Source organism: Lissotriton vulgaris, unplaced genomic scaffold (assembly GCF_964263255.1).
Source record: "Lissotriton vulgaris unplaced genomic scaffold, aLisVul1.2 SCAFFOLD_881, whole genome shotgun sequence".
Classification (NCBI taxonomy): Eukaryota; Metazoa; Chordata; class Amphibia; order Caudata; family Salamandridae; genus Lissotriton; species Lissotriton vulgaris.
Window position 1 is genome coordinate 89,720 of NW_028255099.1, and position 21,586 is coordinate 111,305.

Here is a 21,586-nt window from a genome sequence, read left to right on the forward strand (position 1 = left end):
GAAGAGGGGGTGCTACCCTGTCCGCAGCTGGCGGGGGGGATCTGGGACCTACCGGATTCATGTATTTCTTTATGGATTGTCACAGCGCGCACATTGCCCAAGGGCGTGGACACGTGTGGTGACGCGGGTTCAAGAGCGACCACATACACTAACATGAGGCAGGAATGACAAAAGGGTGAATCAGTGCAGAGAACAATCAACTGTGCAAGAAGCGCCTGGTGAGAGGGGCGTGCTGTAGTTCTGTGCAAGTGGTGAGTGGCACATTGAGATGACTTTTATTGTGATATGCCGCCATGTTGTACTATATTATTTCATGTGCAATTCCAAGTCACATCTTAAGGATTTGGGGGGTCAGGGGCGTGGCTTGGACGGCGATGTGGAGAGTTGTCTGAGTCCAGAGCTCCGCTACACCATGGGATGCAACCAAAAGAAAAAGTGTGACACCGGTGTCTAAACGAATAAAGAACCATCACGGCGGCAATTGGAAACCACAGCGCTCAGAATGGTGTAACCGAGACAAGCACTAGAACCAGATAGACACCGAAAGAAGCAAACTTGCTGCAACGAAAACGGATGATTCCAGCCAGCAAGATGGCACCGGCAAGATAAGACCCCCTTAGCGGTGCGACGAGACAAGACCGAACTTCCATTGTAGGAACCGTGCTGAACGACGAGGTCAGTGACTATCCCCCCAGCGCGCTATCTCCCCCCACCCAGGCGACAGCCCACCAACAGATGCGCAAAAAAAGGCTCCGGTGTTCCACCGCCGTGGGAGCAAGGGAAAGCAAAACTGTCTACCCGGCTGGGGCAGCCATCGTGAGCACAGAGTGGGCGGGGCGAGTGTTGGACTTGGCCCTTCTGGCAGGTTCCCCTCTGACCTTTTTGCCTTTTGGTGTTGCATCCTTGGAGCGATTTCTGGTCCTTGCGCACGAGCCTAACCCTAATTTGATCTCTGTGGAACTTATTCAGTTGTTGCATGTGCCCATCCTGCTATTTATAATTTGCTTGAGGGAGCCTACCCCTCTCTTCAGCTGAATTCACCGCCGCGGCGGAAGTCAGGCGCCTCCCGCCCAGGACATGGGCGAGGCCTGGCGTAATTCGTTTTTCCGCTTCCCCCCCTCTGCCTGGGGGGGAAGCGGTGTAGAGGTTGAGGTCCGAGAGCGAGGAGAAAAAAAAGGAGCATGGCGGACCAGCAGGGCTCCCATGAGCGGAGGGAGCCCTGCAACATCGAGAAGAAGCCGCCCGGCGAACGAGGAGACGGGCCGGCCGTGCGGGGCTCCCCTGAGTGAGGGAGAGCCCCGCAGGCACCATCAGGTACAAGACGCAGGCGGAGGGGGCTCGAGTCCCATGGCCGATGCCTGCCCCGCCGCCCGACTGAGCGCCCGAGAAGAGCCGAGACAGGAGCACACGAGGAGTCCAGGGAGTCTCCAGAGCCCGGTGAGTGAGGGCTTCCTTCTTTGTTGTGGGGGCCCTCGGAGCACCCGGTGGTTGCGTGCTTGTACCAGGGCGGGGCCCTGAGAGGTCCCCATGCCGAGGGGCCCATGGTGTCCTCCAGCTTGTCTTCTCTGAGCCTCGATGGCTCCAACAGTTGCCTATTGCCCCGGGTGCTCAGTGGGCCACTCTGACCCCATTTCTTCAAAGCCACGAGGCCCCACCTGATTTGGGGGCAGTTGTATGTCGAGCCCAAGGGGCTCCAACGCCATTTTGTTTCCACGAGCCCTGTGGCTCCAACGCCATTTTGTCCTGCCGAGCCCTGCGGCTCCAACGAAGGCCCCCATGGTTTTCAGAGCCTAGATGGCTCCCCACCTTTGGCGACCAGTCTTTGCCCAGGCCCAGAGGGGCACCCGCTTTATTAGGGGACCACAGTTGTCTTCAGAGCCTAGAGGGCTCAGTTTGGCGCAATTTGTTTAAAGGGCCAGTGAGAGCCCATGGCGCAGTTCTCGCTCCAGAGGGCTAGTGAGGGCCCAGGTCGCAGTTTGCTTCACAGCTGCCCAGCAATTAGTGGGCAGCTGCACCGTTTAGGTTCGTCTTTTAGGGGGACATATCTTTTTAATCCAGGAGCGAGACGCACTCCTTTGCTCCAATCTCTGGCTGCACAGCTGCGCAGCACTTAGAGCCAGCTGCAACGTTTAGGCCTTCATTGAGACTCCCAGCTGCCCAGCAAGTAGTGGGCAGCTGCCACGTTTAGGTTTGCGCCCAGTGCACCCCAGTGACTGTCGCTGCTTAGGCAGCAGCCCTGACTTTATGGAAAGAGGGCACTTGAGCCCCTTATAGATGGCCAGTTGGCCCCATGGACTCCCAGGTTTATAGGGCACCAGACCCTAATGTCATTTTTATGTAGGTGCTCGGAAATGTAGTGTTTGTAGAATGATTTATGTACCTTGATTGATGCGCATGGATGTGCTTTTATGAGTATTAGGTTTTGCCGATTGTCTGATGTTTTATTGTAATTCTCTACTGTGGTCTGGGTTTGGTTTATTCCCTACTGCAGGTAATGTGAGTAAGTGGTTCCTAATGTACCTTATGCTAGGAGATTATGGTCGACTATGTCTAGGCTTATGAGGTGGGCGTAGAATAGAGTTCTCGCCTTATGTGATACTGTGCCTGTTAGAATTAATATTGCAGGTGGACGCGAAGTATGGTGTCTGCCAGTGACTACTGGCTGGGTTCTAAGTTCATATATATTCTTACTTGTACTAGTTCTTCACCAAGTGCTAATTCTGACAGTGGCCCACGTGGCCCTGTCCTGTGTAAATAATCCCTTGTAAATATTGCCCCGTGCCAGATGGCACTGTGTACATGATGTGGTTACTACTCTAAGGTGTTTTGAGAATACAAAGGCTATTGGTGCTATAACCTTGTGTGGAGTTCCTTTTGTGGGAAGCCTGGGATGTCGTTGCGGGGTGCGTGCGCAAATGCTTAACTTACAACGCCTCCGGGATCAGCCTTACTGCTCGTGTCACGTTACCAAGGTGTGGTTCTGAAAATTCCGGACCCTGCCATAATGGTGTACCAAGGCCTAAACACTCGTGCAGAAAATATCATCATACCACGACGAATTTGGTATCAATAGACCGGTAATGATCAGGACATTATGCCTGTGTATTTTCGTCACGATCGAGTGATGCTATCACCCTTAAATCACTGTTCTTGTCCTGAGCCCACTGCATCCATCTTGTGTCTTGCCCTTATATAGTCAATTGATTAAAGTCTGAATTTGATCCAAAGGACACGTCCACCTTTCTCTGACTTCTCCATGACCTGAACAGGCTGAATCTGCCTACGTGATGTTGGCCTCACCAAACCAGTCCATGCCCTCTAGTCAATCTATATTAAAGATCTGAGCAACTTGTTGTGTACATTGGCCTGAGCAAGATTAGAAGGCCGAATACAGTAGCCATGCCTGTTTATGACCCACAAGCATCCCTTATCCTACATTTCTATCTTCCACACCTGGCTCTGTTTCTCTGCTTCTGGGCTTTTACAATGGGGAGGTGACTGTTTATATGATGGGGAGGAAACCAGTTCTATTGTAAGCTTCTCCGGCCTGCACAGGAAAATATGTGAAGTTTGACATATGTTCATGATGGAAGATGGGTTGGTCAGTTTGGGCAAGTAGAATGGAATTCATAATTATAGCCTGCTTTGTTATGGTACCATGGGAGCGACCTACAATGATGTGTTTCACAGCAAGAATGTGAGCCTAGGGGCAAACTTTTTGTATAAAAGGCCTGTCTGAGAAAGCTCAGGCAGGCTCCCTCTTTCAATTGTAAAACTACGGTTGGACGACGAAGCCTCATAATTAATTATAATAAAGATGTCTTTTAATTTTACAGATTGGCTGTCAATTTCCTTTGCTGCTTTATTATGCAAACTGCTGGATAGATCCCTGGTGGGGAGAGTGAGTCATTTTCCACTTTTCTTCAAAGGGGGTGAGCAGTGGTTATCTTTGGAGTGTAACTCCCTTGCCCTAACTAGAGTGGTGGTTTTTGTCTGGCTTTGGCGCAAGCCTCAGCCAGCCAGGAATCCCATTTCTAACAGCGAGTAGGAAGAACAAAGCAACTCAGCGCGAAGGAGGCAGGAGAAAACAATCGATCGAACGAGTGAAAACAAAACTGTCCACCTAGCTGGGGGCCACCATCTTGTGCACAGAGAGGGCGGGCGAAAAGGCGAAACAAGAGACGCGGCGCGCAGAGGCCAAGAGAAAGCCAACCGATCGAGGCTGCAGCACCCTAAAAGGAGCAGAAAACGTACAGCCACGGAGGAGCAACCACCCAATGCACCACCCAACACACCACCTGCTGTACGTAACAAAAGCGAAATCAGATACGGTGGCGCAAAATAGTCGAGGAGCTGTCTACCCTTCCAGGGGGCCCCATCTCGCGCGCGAAGGAGACAGAGCTAACTACGCGAGCAAAAAAGAAAATCACGGCGCTCAGTATACGAGTAGCCAGCTAATCACCGCAGTCAACGAACAGCCTAATGCAAAAAGAGGGTGAGGAGGAGTAAGCGAAGAGCCTGTAAGGGGGTCCTACAGCTAGCGAACTGTACCGAGAGGAGGCGCGGTCCAGTATATCAGACACACCACAGTCGGCCCAAGAGAGGTGTTGAAAACACTACAAACGAGGCCAGTACCACTACCCCTCCCCGCTACCGACACCGCATCCGCCCGGTTAAGCAAGACCCCAAAAAGGTTCCCCCATACCCGACACAGACCGACAATAACAAAACCGAAAGTGTGGTCGGGGCGCCCATCTTGTCTGATCAAAGAAGGACGGCGTGGGAGCAGTAAGGAGACCGCAACTGTATACGAAGGTGCATACACTTGCGACCACAGCCAGAAGGGGGGAAGTTCCGCAGGGATCGTCCAAGGTACACACGAAGGTGCAACAAGAAGAGAGGTTTCCACAAAGGCTGCCCAAGCACAGATAAAAAGCAGAAATAGACACACACAGAAAGAGAGCAAATCGCTGCAAAGCAGCGAAAGTGTCAACAGGGGGCAGCGTCCATCCTTGTGCTAAGGGCAAGACGCAGCCAGTGAAAATCACAACACCAAAGGGCAAATGGAGCGGGAAAGCTGTAAACGACGAGGATACAAGGGAGTGCAGCTGGTAACGAGGAGAAATACAGGACCACACCAAAACTAAGTAGCCCAGTCACGGCAGAGAAAACGCCCCAAAGGAAACTAGCACACAAAAGAGAAAACAAACCAGGGGTTACAAAGGGTACCAAGCAAGAGAGTCTAAACCCAGGAGCCACTCTAAAGTCACACGGGTGAAACGACAACGGGCCACAAAGCGAATTCCCACACGAGCGTGCAGCCCAGCATACAACACAGGGCAGTAACAAGAGATTCAAACTCCGGCAAACTAAAAAAGGGGTAGCAAAAATGGCCGGTAACGACAGAAAGCTTGCACAACAACCAAATAAAACCAAACCTGAGGGTCACCTAGAATCCCCCATTAAACAGAAGTCGGACATCAGCTGCACGCTGGACAGCATACTTAAAAAGCTGCTGAAGTCCACGACTTGGCCAAAACTACGAAAAAAACTACGGACGCCATACAACTCGAACTAGCCGCAGTCAGAGCAGGCATCCACACGTAAAAACAACAGACAATCAACTGTGGAACAAAGAGTCAGCAACATAGAGGACAGGTCGCAGCTCACAGGCAAGGCAATTGGCACCATTGCTAAGGCAACCACAGAACTCCGTAAACAAGCAGCAGAGTTTCAGGACCGACACAGAAAGAGTAACATAAGAATTCTGGGAGTGCCGGGAGGAGAGGAAGATGAAGCTGGCTCGTGTGTGGCAATGGTACAGAACCTCAAACCCAAGCTGATGAACCTCAAATTCGAAAACCCCTTCGATCTGGACAAAGCCAACAGAGTCCCGGCATTCAGACAAACCAACAGATCGGGCCCAAGACCGATAATATTCAAACCAATACGCTCACACCAAACGGACGCCATCTGTGGGGTAGAAAGGAAGAACCCCAACCTACAATAGAACCGACACAAGATTATCCTCACTCAGGACTACTCGAAGGCCACAGTAGACATCAGGAAAGGCTTTCTGGCCCAGAGAGATAAGCTAAGAAAGGAAAACATCACCTTTTCCTTCGCCGGTCCATCAAGATTCAGGATAAACAACAAAGGAATCACGCTAACGTTCGAAGATCCAGCGGAACTGTCACGATACCTATTGGGCCCAGCCCTACAGGAAATGGAGATGACAACCACATCAAGCAAAAAAAGAGCTTCTCCGGTCCTCCAAACTGACTAGGCAAGACTCAAAAGAGGCAAATCGGGTACATCTCAGAATGTACCCAAATGGCCAAGAAAAGGGCTCAAACGACCCTCTTGACACTAAAAGAAAGGAAACCTACCTCATGGAGAGACAATGTAAAAGGACACCCCAGACACTAAAAGAAAGGAACTCTACCTCATGGAGAGACAATGTAAAAGGACACCCTAGACACTAAAAGAAAGGAACTCTACCTCATGGAGAGACAATGTAAGAGGACACCCTAGACACTAAAAGAAAGGAACTCTACCTCATGGAGAGACAATGTAAGAGGACACCCTAGACACTAAAAGAAAGGAACTCTACCTCATGGAGAGACAATGTAAGAGGACACCCTAGACACTAAAAGAAAGGAACTCTACCTCATGGAGAGACAATGTAAGAGGACACCCTAGACACTAAAAGAAAGGAACTCTACCTCATGGAGAGACAATGTAAGAAGACACCCTAGACACTAAAAGAAAGGAACTCTACCTCAGATGAGGTAGAGACAATGTAAGAAGACACCCTAGACACTAAAAGAAAGGAACTCTACCTCATGGAGAGACAATGTACAAGGACACCCCAGACACTAAAAGAAAGGAACTCTACCTCATGGAGAGACAATGTAAAAGGACACCCTAGACACTAAAAGAAAGGAAATCTACCTCATGGAGAGACAATGAAAGAAGACACCCTAGACACTAAAAGAAAGGAACTCTACCTCAGATGAGGTAGAGACAATGTAAGAAGACACCCTAGACACTAAAAGAAAGGAACTCTACCTCATGGAGAGACAATGTAAAAGGACACCCTAGACACTAAAAGAAAGGAACTCTACCTCATGGAGAGACAATGTAAGAGGACACCCTAGACACTAAAAGAAAGGAACTCTACCTCATGGAGAGACAATGTAAGAGGACACCCTAGACACTAAAAGAAAGGAACTCTACCTCATGGAGAGACAATGTAAGAGGACACCCTAGACACTAAAAGAAAGGAACTCTACCTCATGGAGAGACAATGTAAGAGGACACCCTAGACACTAAAAGAAAGGAACTCTACCTCATGGAGAGACAATGTAAGAAGACACCCTAGACACTAAAAGAAAGGAACTCTACCTCAGATGAGGTAGAGACAATGTAAGAAGACACCCTAGACACTAAAAGAAAGGAACTCTACCTCATGGAGAGACAATGTACAAGGACACCCCAGACACTAAAAGAAAGGAACTCTACCTCATGGAGAGACAATGTAAAAGGACACCCTAGACACTAAAAGAAAGGAAATCTACCTCATGGAGAGACAATGTAAGAAGACACCCTAGACACTAAAAGAAAGGAACTCTACCTCAGATGAGGTAGAGACAATGTAAGAAGACACCCTAGACACTAAAAGAAAGGAACTCTACCTCATGGAGAGACAATGTACAAGGACACCCCAGACACTAAAAGAAAGGAACTCTACCTCATGGAGAGACAATGAAAAAGGACACACCAGACACTAAAAGAAAGGAACTCTACCTCATGGAGAGACAATGTAAAAGGACACCCTAGACACTAAAAGAAAGGAAATCTACCTCATGGAGAGACAATGTAAAAGGACACCCTAGACACTAAAAGAAAGGAACTCTACCTCATGGAGAGACAATGTAAAAGGACACCCTAGACACTAAAAGAAAGGAACTCTACCTCATGGAGAGACAATGAAAAAGGACACACCAGACACTAAAAGAAAGGAACTCTACCTCATGGAGAGACAATGAAAAAAGGACACCCCAGACACTAAAAGAAAGGAACTCTACCTCATGGAGAGACAATGTAAAAGGACACCCCAGACACTAAAAGAAAGGAAATCTACCTCATGGAGAGACAATGTAAAAGGACACCCTAGACACTAAAAGAAAGGAACTCTACCTCACGGAGAGACAATGTAAAAGGACACCCTCGACACTAAAAGAAAGGAAGTCTACCTCACGGAGAGACAATGTAAAAGGACACCCTCGACACTAAAAGAAAGGAACTCTACCTCATGGAGAGACAATGTAAAAGGACACCCTCGACACTAAAAGAAAGGAACTCTACCTCATGGAGAGACAATGTAAAAGGACACCCTAGACACTAAAAGAAAGGAACTCTACCTCATGGAGAGACAATGTAAAAGGACACCCTAGACACTAAAAGAAAGGAAATCTACCTCATGGAGAGACAATGTAAAAGGACACCCTCGACACAAAAAGAAAGGAACTCTACCACATGGAGAGACAATGTAAGAGGACACCCCAGACACTAAAAGAAAGGAACTCTACCTCATGGAGAGACAATGTAAGAGGACACCCCCGACACTAAAAGAAAGGAACTCTACCTCATGGAGAGACAATGTAAGAGGACACCCTCGACACTAAAAGAAAGGAACTCTACCTCATGGAGAGACAATGTAAGAGGACACCCTAGACACTAAAAGAAATGAACTCTACCTCATGGAGAGACAATGTAAGAGGACACCCTAGACACTAAAAGAAAGGAAATCTACCTCATGGAGAGACAATGTAAAAGGACACCCTCGACACAAAAAGAAAGGAACTCTACCACATGGAGAGACAATGTAAGAGGACACCCCAGACACTAAAAGAAAGGAACTCTACCTCATGGAGAGACAATGTAAGAGGACACCCCAGACACTAAAAGAAAGGAACTCTACCTCATGGAGAGACAATGTAAGAGGACACCCCCGACACTAAAAGAAAGGAACTCTACCTCATGGAGAGATAATGTAAGAGGACACCCTCGACACTAAAAGAAAGGAACTCTACCTCATGGAGAGACAATGTAAGAGGACACCCTAGACACTAAAAGAAAGGAACTCTACCTCATGGAGAGACAATGTAAAAGGACACCCTCGACACTAAAAGAAAGGAACTCTACCTCATGGAGAGACAATGTAAGAAGACACCCTAGACATTAAAAGAAAGGAACTCTACCTCAGATGAGGTAGAGACAATGTAAGAAGACACCCTAGACACTAAAAGAAAGGAACTCTACCTCATGGAGAGACAATGTACAAGGACACCCTAGACACTAAAAGAAAGGAACTCTACCTCATGGAGAGACAATGTAAAAGGACACCCTAGACACTAAAAGAAAGGAACTCTACCTCATGGAGAGACAATGTAAAAGGACACCCTAGACAATAAAAGAAAGGAAATCTACCTCATGGAGAGACAATGTAAAAGGACACCATAGACACTAAAAGAAAGGAACTCTACCGCATGGAGAGACAATGTAAAAGGACACCCTAGACACTAAAAGAAAGGAAATCTACCTCATGGAGATACAATGTAAAAGGACACCCTAGACACTAAAAGAAAGGAACTCTACCTCATGGAGAGACAATGTAAAAGGACACCCTAGACACTAAAAGAAAGGAACTCTACCTCATGGAGAGACAATGAAAAAGGACACACCAGACACTAAAAGAAAGGAACTCTACCTCATGGAGAGACAATGAAAAAAGGACACCCCAGACACTAAAAGAAAGGAACTCTACCTCATGGAGAGACAATGTAAAAGGACACCCCAGACACTAAAAGAAAGGAAATCTACCTCATGGAGAGACAATGTAAAAGGACACCCTAGACACTAAAAGAAAGGAACTCTACCTCACGGAGAGACAATGTAAAAGGACACCCTCGACACTAAAAGAAAGGAAGTCTACCTCACGGAGAGACAATGTAAAAGGACACCCTCGACACTAAAAGAAAGGAACTCTACCTCATGGAGAGACAATGTAAAAGGACACCCTAGACACTAAAAGAAAGGAACTCTACCTCATGGAGAGACAATGTAAAAGGACACCCTAGACACTAAAAGAAAGGAAATCTACCTCATGGAGAGACAATGTAAAAGGACACCCTAGACACTAAAAGAAAGGAACTCTACCTCATGGAGAGACAATGTAAAAGGACACCCTAGACACTAAAAGAAAGGAACTCTACCTCATGGAGAGACAATGAAAAAGGACACACCAGACACTAAAAGAAAGGAACTCTACCTCATGGAGAGACAATGTAAGAGGACACCCCAGACACTAAAAGAAAGGAACTCTACCTCATGGAGAGACAATGTAAGAGGACACCCTCGACACTAAAAGAAAGGAACTCTACCTCATGGAGATACAATGTAAGAGGACACCCTAGACACTAAAAGAAATGAACTCTACCTCATGGAGAGACAATGTAAGAGGACACCCTAGACACTAAAAGAAAGGAAATCTACCTCATGTGCTCACAAGTTCTACAGCATTTTACAACAGAACCTACTGCATGGAAAGACAAGATAAGAACTGAATGGTACAGACTGCGAGACAAGTGCACAAAGAAGAAAAGACTGACCTGATCAACCAGAAGACTGTCTATATCATTTAACCTCTATGCAAATAATTGTCACTGATCAGATAAATGCAATTGACATGCCAGCTCTTTAATGCGGCGAGCATGGAATAAGCAAACTAGATCATCGTGTTAGAATATCCCGGGGATGAAGCGGGCGGGAGGGACCTTGCTGTCGCGTGTCTACAGTACGATGCTCTAGGAAGGGGGGGGAGGTTTGGGAGGGGGAGAGGGAGGAGAGGGGTTGTCCCGTCCGTCATGTTTGTCCTGTTTGTCAAGTTCGCCCAGTATGTCTCGTCCGCGTCTTCGTCTATGTCCACACCATACTCTCAGACAGAAAGTCCGGGTCAAAGCAACCACCACTACCAGCTACCTTGACTCTCACAGACAGACCACACACGCCCAAAGACTGCAGTAAGTACACTCATGTAGAGCCCCGATCTGCATGCCTGCACACTGAATAACAACAACGCACTGCAAGCTGACCTAAAGATTGTCTCCCTCAACGTCAAAGGTCTAAACCACCCGATTAAAAGAAAGAAAGTATTAGACTACCTGGTAAAGACTAAAAGTGATATTATCCTTCTACAGGAAACCAAACTCTTCATGGACGATGCAGGAAAGCTTAGGGAGAGATAGATAGGTCCGCTAGCCTGCTCACCAGCGGTAGAAAAAAAACAGGGGGTAATCACACTGGTAAACAGTAAGTCCAAGTTAACCATAGAGAAAGAACAGTATGACAATGAAGGTAGACTACTGATCACCCAACTGAAAAGAGGCGAAGAAACCATACTAGTAGCAAACATATATGCACCAAACATAGACGACACAACATACTGGGAGGGGGTGATGAGGGAACTAGAGGCAACTCAGTTGAATGACATGACTATCGTAGCAGGTGACTTCAACCTCGTTCTAGACCACACCCTAGAGAGACAATCAGGGTCCCAAGGCCGACCTCCAGCCTCCCACAACATTCTAAAGAACATATTTAACAGATTCAACCTGCAAGACCCATGGCGCTTACAACACCCAGACACCAGAGATTACACCTTCTTCTCCAACCCACACAACTCCTACAACAGAATTGACTACATCTCAGGCTCACACACACACCTGATAGAGCACACAGAAATTGCGGTCAGAACAATCTCAGACCACTCCTGCATCAGCCTACAGCTAACAGGTCGCCACAACGAGCACATCACTCGTAGATTGTGGCTCACAACATAACAATGGAAAAACTGGAGGACAAAAACAGAATACAGAAGGCCATTAAGGACTATATCAAAGAAAACGACACACTGGACATAGATCCTAAAAGCCTATGGGACGCCCTTAAGGCAACCATCAGAGGTACGCTAATAGAAATCAAGGCCAGAAGAGACAGGGAAACAAGAGCTCACCTAGATCAGCTAGAAAAGGACATCAAACAACTAGAAACTGGGCATATCGTCGACACCTCATACACAGCCGTACTTGTAGAACTCACAGGGAAAAAGTACGAATTCAACAGAATTCTTAGTGAACGGGCCGGTCTATGGATAAGAAAATACAAACAAATCAACCTCTGCGAAGCTAATAAAGCAGGGGAAATCCTAGCGTCACATCTCAAACACAAACAAAGACAACACTGTATCTCTACAATCACAGATGCAAACAACAAGACACACACCCGACACAAGGATATCCTACACACGTTCATGGAATTCTACAAAGAGCTCTACAAAAGAGACGACAATCTCGACCAGGAGGGCTGCTCCGCCTACCTAGACAGACTAAACCTACCCAAGATAACGGCAGAGGAAGCTAGGACACTAGGTCAAGATCACTATAGCTATAAAGTCACTAAAAGACAACAAAGCCCCAGGACCAGATGGATATACAGCGCCCTTCTACAAAACCTTCCAAGACCAGCTACTTCCAGTCTTCAACCACTGCGGAAGGGAGGGGGTAGGAACAGAATCTATGTCACAAGCCAACGTAATTGTCATACCCAAAGAAGGCAAAGATTCACAATGGCCCAAAAACTACCGCCCCATCTCACTTATAAACTTAGATTACACGTTATACGCCAAAATCTTAGCCACAAGACTTAACAAAGTGCTACCACAGCTGATTGGGAACACACAGGTCGGCTACCTGAAAACATGCATGTCTCACGATAACACAAGAGTCCTCTGCCAAGTCATAGAGCACTCCTCTAAATCATATAACTCGGCGGAAGCAATCACGCTAGATGCAGGAAAGGCCTTTGACGGGGTATCCTGGCACTTCCGAGAGAAGAGCATGCAAGCGGTCAACCTGGGAGAAAGCTACACGAAGAAAGGCCTGGCACTGCACAAAACCCTAAAGCACAGATAGCTACTAACGGAACATCATTGGCCCATTTAACCTTGAGAGGGGGACGAGAGAAGGGTGCCCGCTATCCCCGTTGCTGTTCCTTCTAGCACTTGAACCCCGGATTAGGGACATACTAACAAAGAGTAATATAGCGGGCGTAACCATTAACAACACCACAGCCAAACTTGCTGCCTATGCAGATGACCGACTCATAATAACAGAGGACCCCGGTCACTCCATACCAGCACTCATGCGCACCATTGAAAGGTACGCTAAACACTCGGGCTACAAACTCAACAGAGACAAATCAGAATGCATCCCCTCGACATACACACAACCAGAGAGGCAACGGGAACCTCCGGGCTGGCCTGGCAACCTGGGTTTGGCAAATACCTGGGTATTCAATTCGGGAAAAGTCTAAGAAGCACCTTAGAACAAAATGAGAAAACAACCCTGGAACAAATCAAAGGGCTACGAGAAACCTGGTCGCCCAAGTTCATCACCTGGTGGGGCGGAATAGACACATTAAAGATGATGATCACGCCCCTAGTTAACTACCTCGCAGGAATGCCTCCCTTGGCCCTCACGGACGAATTTCACAGCAAGATAGACCAAATGGTATACGATGATTTCAAGGCTTTATTCGAGGAATATACTCATAAAAGCACAAACATACATTTAAAATACATAATAATACAATTTTCCTTGTTTATAAAGACTATTTAAAACATGTGTACATACATGAGCAATAAAAGAAGTTATTTAGTGTACATTTGCACATTTGCACAAATATCCCTTGATACCCTAATTATGTTACATTGGAAGAGATTGTCCTCCGTCTAATAGACCAAGCCCACCCCAGATACTTTGCTGTTCCTAAAACGATAGGCATATCAGCCGTAGTGCCTCAACACCCCTGGATGTCCCTAGGTTTCTGCAGACAGGAGTTAGCCAAACTCTTCTCGGGTGGCATAAGCTTTGCACACGAACAAAAAGTGACCTGTGCTTTCCTTAATTGCACCACAAACCGGGCAGGACGAGGTAGTTACACTCCTCCACCTACCCGTCAATGATCTCAGAGGGAGGGCACCTGATCTCAACTGGAAGAAAAGCTTCCTATCCTCTGGTTTGTAATACTGTCCCAATATAGTTCCAGTATAGGACACAGTTTGATTTCTAGGAAGCGCCCTCCATTGTATCTGACCTCGTTCTACTCCAAAGTTTACCATCTATCCAATCCCAATATACACTTTTGATTGTATTTTTACTTGGAAAGGGTTCTCCAGATGGATTGTCCCATAGTTTAGAGAGTCCGAGGTCCCCTAAAGCCGCTCTAAGATTTTTTAACCACACTATTTTGTGGAAGATGTCAGCTTTGATTTTGGCAAGGAACCCCTCTGCGTAGTGCCTTATCTCCGGGGTAGTCCAGAGGCGTCTCCAGTAAAGGATCGGGTGCAATCGCGCTCCGTCACTAACTGATCTTCTCCCTAGATCAAGACAAAGCGGGATCAGTGGTGTACTCTGGGGGAGACCTGTGATTCCCCTTAGGAACCTATTCTCCGATATCTGTAGAGGGAGAAGCCTATCAAAGCCCCGTAACTCTGCCCCATATAGAGTAGACCCAATAGCCTTAGCGTCATATACTGCTAGGACTGGTTTTATGGGCTTTGATTTTGACTTTTTGTGTTCCACCCGGAGTACCCCCGAAATCTGTTGGTGCCTCAATACCGCCATTTCAACATGCTGAGACCATTTTAGATTATTTGCTATCTGTACCCCTAGATATGTAAATACAGAAACAGCCTCTAACTCACAGTTATTCAAAAGTATTTTGGGCCGGGGTCTACGCTTAGATGAGAAGGCCATCAGCTTGGTCTTACCCACGTTAACTTCCAGGCCATGTTCCCCACAGAAGAGATCAAAGATGTTTAGGGCTCGCTGCAAGCCTGCTGGTGTTTTAGATAAAACCAACGTATCATCGGCGAACATCAGGATCGGAACCCTGACGCCCGCCAACGAAGGTGCGTCGACACTGGCATCCAGCATCCTAGCCACAATTCCGTTAATAAAAAGGGAAAAAAGCAGGGGGGCCATAGCACACCCCTGTCGTACTCCGCGTCCAATTGGGAAATCGGCAGATGATTCGCCATTCGTGCCCCACTGGACTTTGGCGAAGTTACATTCATGTAGCCTCATTATCAGGGTGAGCAACTCGGCTGGAAGGCCTATATCACTCAGGACTGCCCAGAGCTTTCTCCTTGGGACCAGGTCGAAGGCAGCCCGCAAGTCAACAAAAGCGACATACAGTCTGCCCTCGCCAAGCACCACCGTCCCCCACTGCAGCAGAGCAAAACGAAACACCTGATCGACGGTGCTTGTAGCCCGCCGAAATCCAGCCTGATATGGGGACAGGGCATTTTCCTCATCCACCCAGTCCATTAGCTTGTTTACCACCATTCTCCCCACCACTTTTTGGATAGTGGCAATTAAGCTTATCAGCCTATAGTTGGCCGGAAGGGACCGATCTCCTTTTTTATATATGGGTATAATAGTTGCTCCCTTCCATAATCCCGGGACGTCTGTTCTCTTTGCAATTGCATTTCCTAGGAGAAATATATACCTAGCCCACCTCGCCTTGTCATTTATAAAAACATCAGAGGGTATCCCGTCTAAACCCGGGGCCCTTCCCCCTTTGGCAGCGCCTATTGCAGCTTCAGTTTCTTTGATGGAAAATAAATTCCCTGTAGGGAATACAGCTGGAACTACCTTCACGTCATTAAACTCCGTTGACTCAGCGTACTGCGGTTCAAAATAATCCACCCAGGCACCCTCTGCGACATTGTGATCAGGTTTGTTTGGAAGTCCTCCTCTACCCCACTTGACAATATTCCAGAACAACCTGGAATCCTTCGCCCCTGCGGCCTCCTTTAGCTCTGCCCAGTGGTTTTCATCCCATGTTTTTTTTTGCCAGTAATACACAAGCCTTATAGTGCTTCCTGGCCTCGCCAATCGCTACCTTATCCCTATTCCTAATTGCACATCCCAAGCTTAGCCTGGCTTCCCTGCACTGGTGGTTATACCAACTAGCTGGTTTAGGTGTTTTTTTCCTGTTTGTATTACTGGACCTCAAAAAATGCGGTTTTAGAGTGGAAAAGAGCTTGTTGTGTATGTCCGTTATTTCCCTTGAACCTGGGGTGACGGAGTTTGCAGCCTCCATAGCAGCGATCGCAGTATCCACTTCAGAACTTATAAAGTTCACAGCCTCTGCATTCGCTAGTACCCTCGGCCAGTTAAGTCTGCGCATGTCATTGGCCATAGTAGGCATTAGGCCATTACTCAATTGGGGGTTCCCTGATGTGGCCATCCCCCAATCATGAGACACACAGAGGGGATTATGGTCACTTTCTAGTCTACCCTCAATTTTCATGTCACATACCAACTGCCACAAGTTAAGGCTGCAAAGGACATAATCTATCCAACTTTGACCATGACCATTGTCGAATGTACAAGCACCTTCCCTGTCGCCCTTCGTCCTCCCATTTAGGGCTCTCAAACCATGTTCCAAACAGATGGCATTCAGTTGTAATATATCTTTCGTCCATCGCTTGACAGGAACCAGATGTAAAGTCGGAACACCCCACTGTGTATCTTCTTCATGCCCTAGGGGATCGTCTGAACTATCCAATGGTTCAAAGGTCCTATTTAGGTCACCAGCTACTACAACTGTGTTACCCAAAGACTGAGATTCCAGGGAAGTGGACAGTGCCTCTAAAATGGGAGAGCTCCCAATGGTACTACCCCTGGCATAAATGTTATACAAATCTATCCCTCCACGCTTTTCTGAGGTTATTCTTAACATTTGGATGTCTTTACAACCCAGACCCACCACTTTGATTGTCAACTGAAGGCAGTGCTTAACCCAAATAGTCAGGCCTCCCATCGGTCGGCCCCTAGAACCTCTAATGGCTGGAATTGAAAAATGTAAATAACCAGGAAGAAATATAGGGTCGCAAGCCCACGTCTCCTGGAATAAACAGAGATCGAAACCATTAATGAAATCAATCCAATTTTGGGACGTCAGCTTACTGTTCAGCCCGCGATGTTCCATGAGAGGAGCTTCCCAGGGCTGTCCATAGATAACTCTCCTGTACAGGACACCCTAGAAGCAGGTCAGCAGCCCAGAACCAGGAGTCCAAGAGCAAAGGTCCCAGTAGCACGAAGTCCAATCCAGCAAAGGGTCCAAACAAATGTATATGGCGTGATAAGAAACCCAGAGTAGGCCTCCCAAAACTAAGACTAGAGAAAAAGCTAGGAGGTCTCAACGTGGCGGACCTGAGAACCTTCCAGAGCCTTCATAGCCAGGCAGGGGATGCACCGGGTACTTCCGAAAGAGCAATGCACACTTTAGAGGAAGCCATTCCAAATAACACAGACACTTTAACTCTCGTCACCGCCAACAAGCCGGCACAAAAGAACAGCCCGGTCTTAAAGATGACGAGGCAGGCGCTGCTCAAAGTAGACCAGAAGCTCGAATACAGCACCAAAAACTCGCACTGGGAAACACTCCGGGCAAACCCCAAGATTAAATACCGGGGGAGCCCCTCGACATAGAGTCGTGGAGGAAGTTCGGACCCTCACATCCAGCTCAGTTGGAAGCTGAGGGGGTGCCCCACACCGTCAACAGCCTGGAAACACGATACGACCTCCCAGACACAGAACCATACAATTTCCTGGCAATCAAAAGAGCCCTAAGAAAGTCAAAATCAGCCAAGCACAAACCTGCACTCAGACTCACACCATGGAGGACAACACTGCACTCAGACACACACCCGGGAGGACAACACTGCACTCAGACACACACCATGGAGGACAACACTGCACTCAGACACACACCCGGGAGGACAACACTGCACTCAGACACACACCCGGGAGGACAACACTGCACTCAGACTCACACCATGGAGGACAACACTGCACTCAGACACACACCCGGGAGGACAACACTGCACTCAGACACACACCCGGGAGGACAACACTGCACTCAGACTCACACCCGGGAGGACAACACTGCACTCAGACTCACACCATGGAGGACAACACTGCGCTCAGACTCACACCAAGGAGGACCCCAACAGAGGGACGGGTCAAAACTAGACCTCTTCCTACATCCATCCAAACCGCCATAATGTAAATGTAAATGTATTGCGATTTATATAGCACACGTATCACCCGAAGGCATCAAGGCGCTTGCTTAGGGAACCCGTCCTGGTATTCCCCTGTAAGATAGCCCCGGCAGGGTATCCGCAAGGTGAAAGCCAGGCATCCCGCCGCGAGGGGCCGTTGTGGAGATTAAGCAAGCTATTGCCCAGAGTCGCAGAGTGTGAACCCGTGAGTCGAGTAGGCACCGGAGCGAGAATTGTCGAGTCCATGGACATTTTAGGACTCAAGACCCCGCCGAGCCGGGAATTGAACCCTGGTCCCGGGCTGACCTCGGCTTCCAGGTCTGCCTCCTCTAACCAGTGAGCCACACTTCTCCACTAAACAACCAAGTATGCAGCTGACGCACCTCCAGGGGGGGCCCGCCTCTACACTAAAGAACCGCCCAACACGTCTATGTCTTATGTACCGACTAGAGACGCGTCCACTCGCAGTGACGTCATTGTTCAGTGTTGTGTGTGCTGGACAGAGGGGCAGACACGCGAGGCGGGTACACGTTCTAAACGTCTTTACATCTAAGGTTCACCCAGGGCAGTGACGTGTGTGTTCAATATTATAATTCATCAGCAGGTCACTCATGTCGTCACTAATACATATGTTGAGTGTCTCCCTCGCTCCACCACAACCAATCTGTTGAGACACACGAAAGGTCATCAGGGCAGTGCTGGCCCCATCAGGGCCCCCCAAGGCTGGCATGCTTGCCAGGGGCCCCTCAAGGCTGGCTCCATCAGGGCCCCCCAAGGCTGGTATCCTTGCCAGGGGCCCCCCAAGGCTGGCATCCTTACCAGGGGCCTCCCAAGCTCAGGGCCACAGACACCCCAATAACCCAAGGGCCCCAGACACCGCTGCAAGCCGAGGGGCCACAGACACCCCTGCAAGCCCAGGGCCCCAGACACGGCTGCAAGCCCAGGGCCCCAGACACCCCTGTAACTCAAGGGCCCCAGACACCCCTGCAAGCCCAGGGCCACAGACACCGCTGCAAGCCCAGGGCCCCAGACACCCCCGCAAGCCGAGGGGCCACAGACACCCCTGCAAGCCCAGGGCCCAGACACCCCTGCAAGCCCAGGGCCACAGACACCCCTGTAACTCAAGGGCCCCAGACACCCCTGCAAGCCCAGGGCCCAGACACCCCTGCAAGCCCAGGGCCACAGACACCCCTGTAACTCAAGGGCCCCAGACACCCCTGCAAGCCCAGGGCCACAGACACCCCTGCAAGCCCAGGGCCCCAGACACCCCCGCAAGCCGAGGGGCCACGGACACCCCTGCAAGCCCAGGGCCCCCTGCAAGCCCAGGGCCCCAGGCACCGCTCCAAGCCCAGGGCCCCAGACACCCCTGTAACTCAAGGGCCCCAGACACCCCTGCAAGCCCAGGGCCACAGACACCCCTGCAAGCCCAGGGCCCCAGACACCCCGCAAGCCCAGGGCCCCAGACACCCCTGCAAGCACAGGGCCCCAGACACTCCTGCAAGCCCAGGGCCCCAGACACCCCCGCAGGCCCAGGGCCCCAGACACCCCTGCAAGCACAGGGCCCCAGACACCCCTGCAAGCCCAGGGCCCCAGACACCCCTGCAAGCCGAGGGCCCCAGACACCCCTGCAAGCCCAGGGCCACAGACACCCTGCAAGCACAGGGCCCCACACACCCCTGCAAGCCCAGGGCCACAGACACCCCTGCAAGCCCAGGGCCCCAGACACCCCCGCAAGCCCAGGGCCCCAGACACCCCTGCAAGCACAGGGCCCCAGACACCCCTGCAAGCCCAGGGCCCCAGACACCCCCGCAAGCCCAGGGCCCCAGACACCCCTGCAAGCACAGGGCCCCAGACACCCCTGCAAGCCCAGGGCCCCAGACACCCCCGCAAGCCCAGGGCCCCAGACACCCCTGCAAGCACAGGGCCCCAGACACCCCTGCAAGCCCAGGGCCCCAGACACCCCTGCAAGCCGAGGGGCCACAGACACCCCTGCAAGCCCAGGGCCACAGACACCCTGCAAGCACAGGGCCCCAGACACCCCTGCAAGCCCAGGGCCCCAGGCACACCTGCAAGCCCAGGGCCCCAGGCTCCCCTGCAAGCCCAGGGCCCCAGACACCCCTGCAAGCCCAGGGCCACAGACACCCCTGCAAGCCCAGGGCCCCATACACCCCTGCAAGCCCAGGGCCCCAGACACCCCTGCAAGCCCAGGGCCCCAGACACCCCTGCAAGCCCAGGGCCCCAGACACCCCTGCAAGCCCAGGGCCACAGACACCCTGCAAGCCCAGGGCCCCAGACACCCCTGCAAGCCCAGGGCCACAGACACCCTGCAAGCCCAGGGCCACAGACACCCTGCAAGCCCAGGGCTCCAGACACCCCTGCAAGCCCAGGGCCCCAGACGCCCCTGCAAGCCCAGGGCCACAGACACCCTGCAAGCCCAGGGCCCCAGACACCCTGCAAGCCCAGGGCCCCAGACACCCCTGCAAGCCCAGGGCCACAGACACCCTGCAAGCCCAGGGCCACAGACACCCTGCAAGCCCAGGGCTCCAGACACCCCTGCAAGCCCAGGGCCCCAAACACCGCTGCAAGCACAGGGCCCCAGACACCCCTGCAAGCCCAGGGCCCCAGACACCGCTGCACGCCGAGGGGCCAGACACCCCTGCAAGCCGAGGGCCACAGACACCCCTGCAAGCCCAGGGCCCCAGACACCCCTGCAAGCCGAGGGCCACAGACACCCCTGTAACCCAAGGGCCCCAGTTCCCCTACCCTCCACCCCCCGAGGGGCACTCACCTGCTCTTGTGGCCCCAGTGGCCAGAAGAAAGACCATCGCCCAGAGAGAGGCATCCATGGTGCGGGTGGCGGGGCGAGGGGCCCTCGGGCGTGGCCCTCAGGGGCTTGGTGCGGCAGTGGGGGGGGGGGTCCTAGGCGTAGAAGAAGAGCCCTGAGAGAGGGCACAGGAGGCCTGGGTGAGGGCACAAGAGGGGCGGGTGAGGGAGAGGAGGTCCGGGTGAGGGCACAAGAGGGGCGGGTGAGGGCAGAGGAGGGCCGGGTGAGGGCACAAGAGGGGCGGGTGAGGGCAGAGGAGAGCCGGGTGAGGGCACAAGAGGGGCGGGTGAGGGCAGAGGAGAGCCGGGTGAGGGCACAAGAGGGGCGGGTGAGGGCAGAGATGGGCCCGGTGAGGGCAGAGGAGGGCCGGGTGAGGGCAGAGGAGGGCCGGGTGAGGGAGAGGAGGGCCGGGTGAGGGCAGAGGAGGGCCGGGTGTGGGCCGGGATGCTCCGGGTGAGGGCAGAGGAGGGCCGGGTGAGGGCAGAGGAGGGCCGGGTGAGGGCAGGGGAGTGCCGGGTGAGGGAGAGGAGGGCCGGGTGAGGGCAGAGGAGGGCCGGGTGAGG

The 21,586-nt window shown here is 50.8% G+C and overlaps 1 protein-coding gene across 1 annotated transcript in view; it reads right to left on the bottom strand.

The window, feature by feature from the left end:
- LOC147659240 (endoglin-like) overlaps window positions 1-21,255 on the bottom strand; it is a gene marked incomplete at its 3' end in the record, with an annotated part of 108,824 nt that extends 87,569 nt beyond the window's left edge. The window contains exon 1 of the mRNA XM_086951862.1: window positions 20,988-21,255. Within this exon, the coding sequence (XP_086807988.1) occupies window positions 20,988-21,045 (58 nt within the window). The remainder of the gene's footprint in view (window positions 1-20,987) is intronic.
- Window positions 21,256-21,586: the final 331 nt, after the last annotated feature.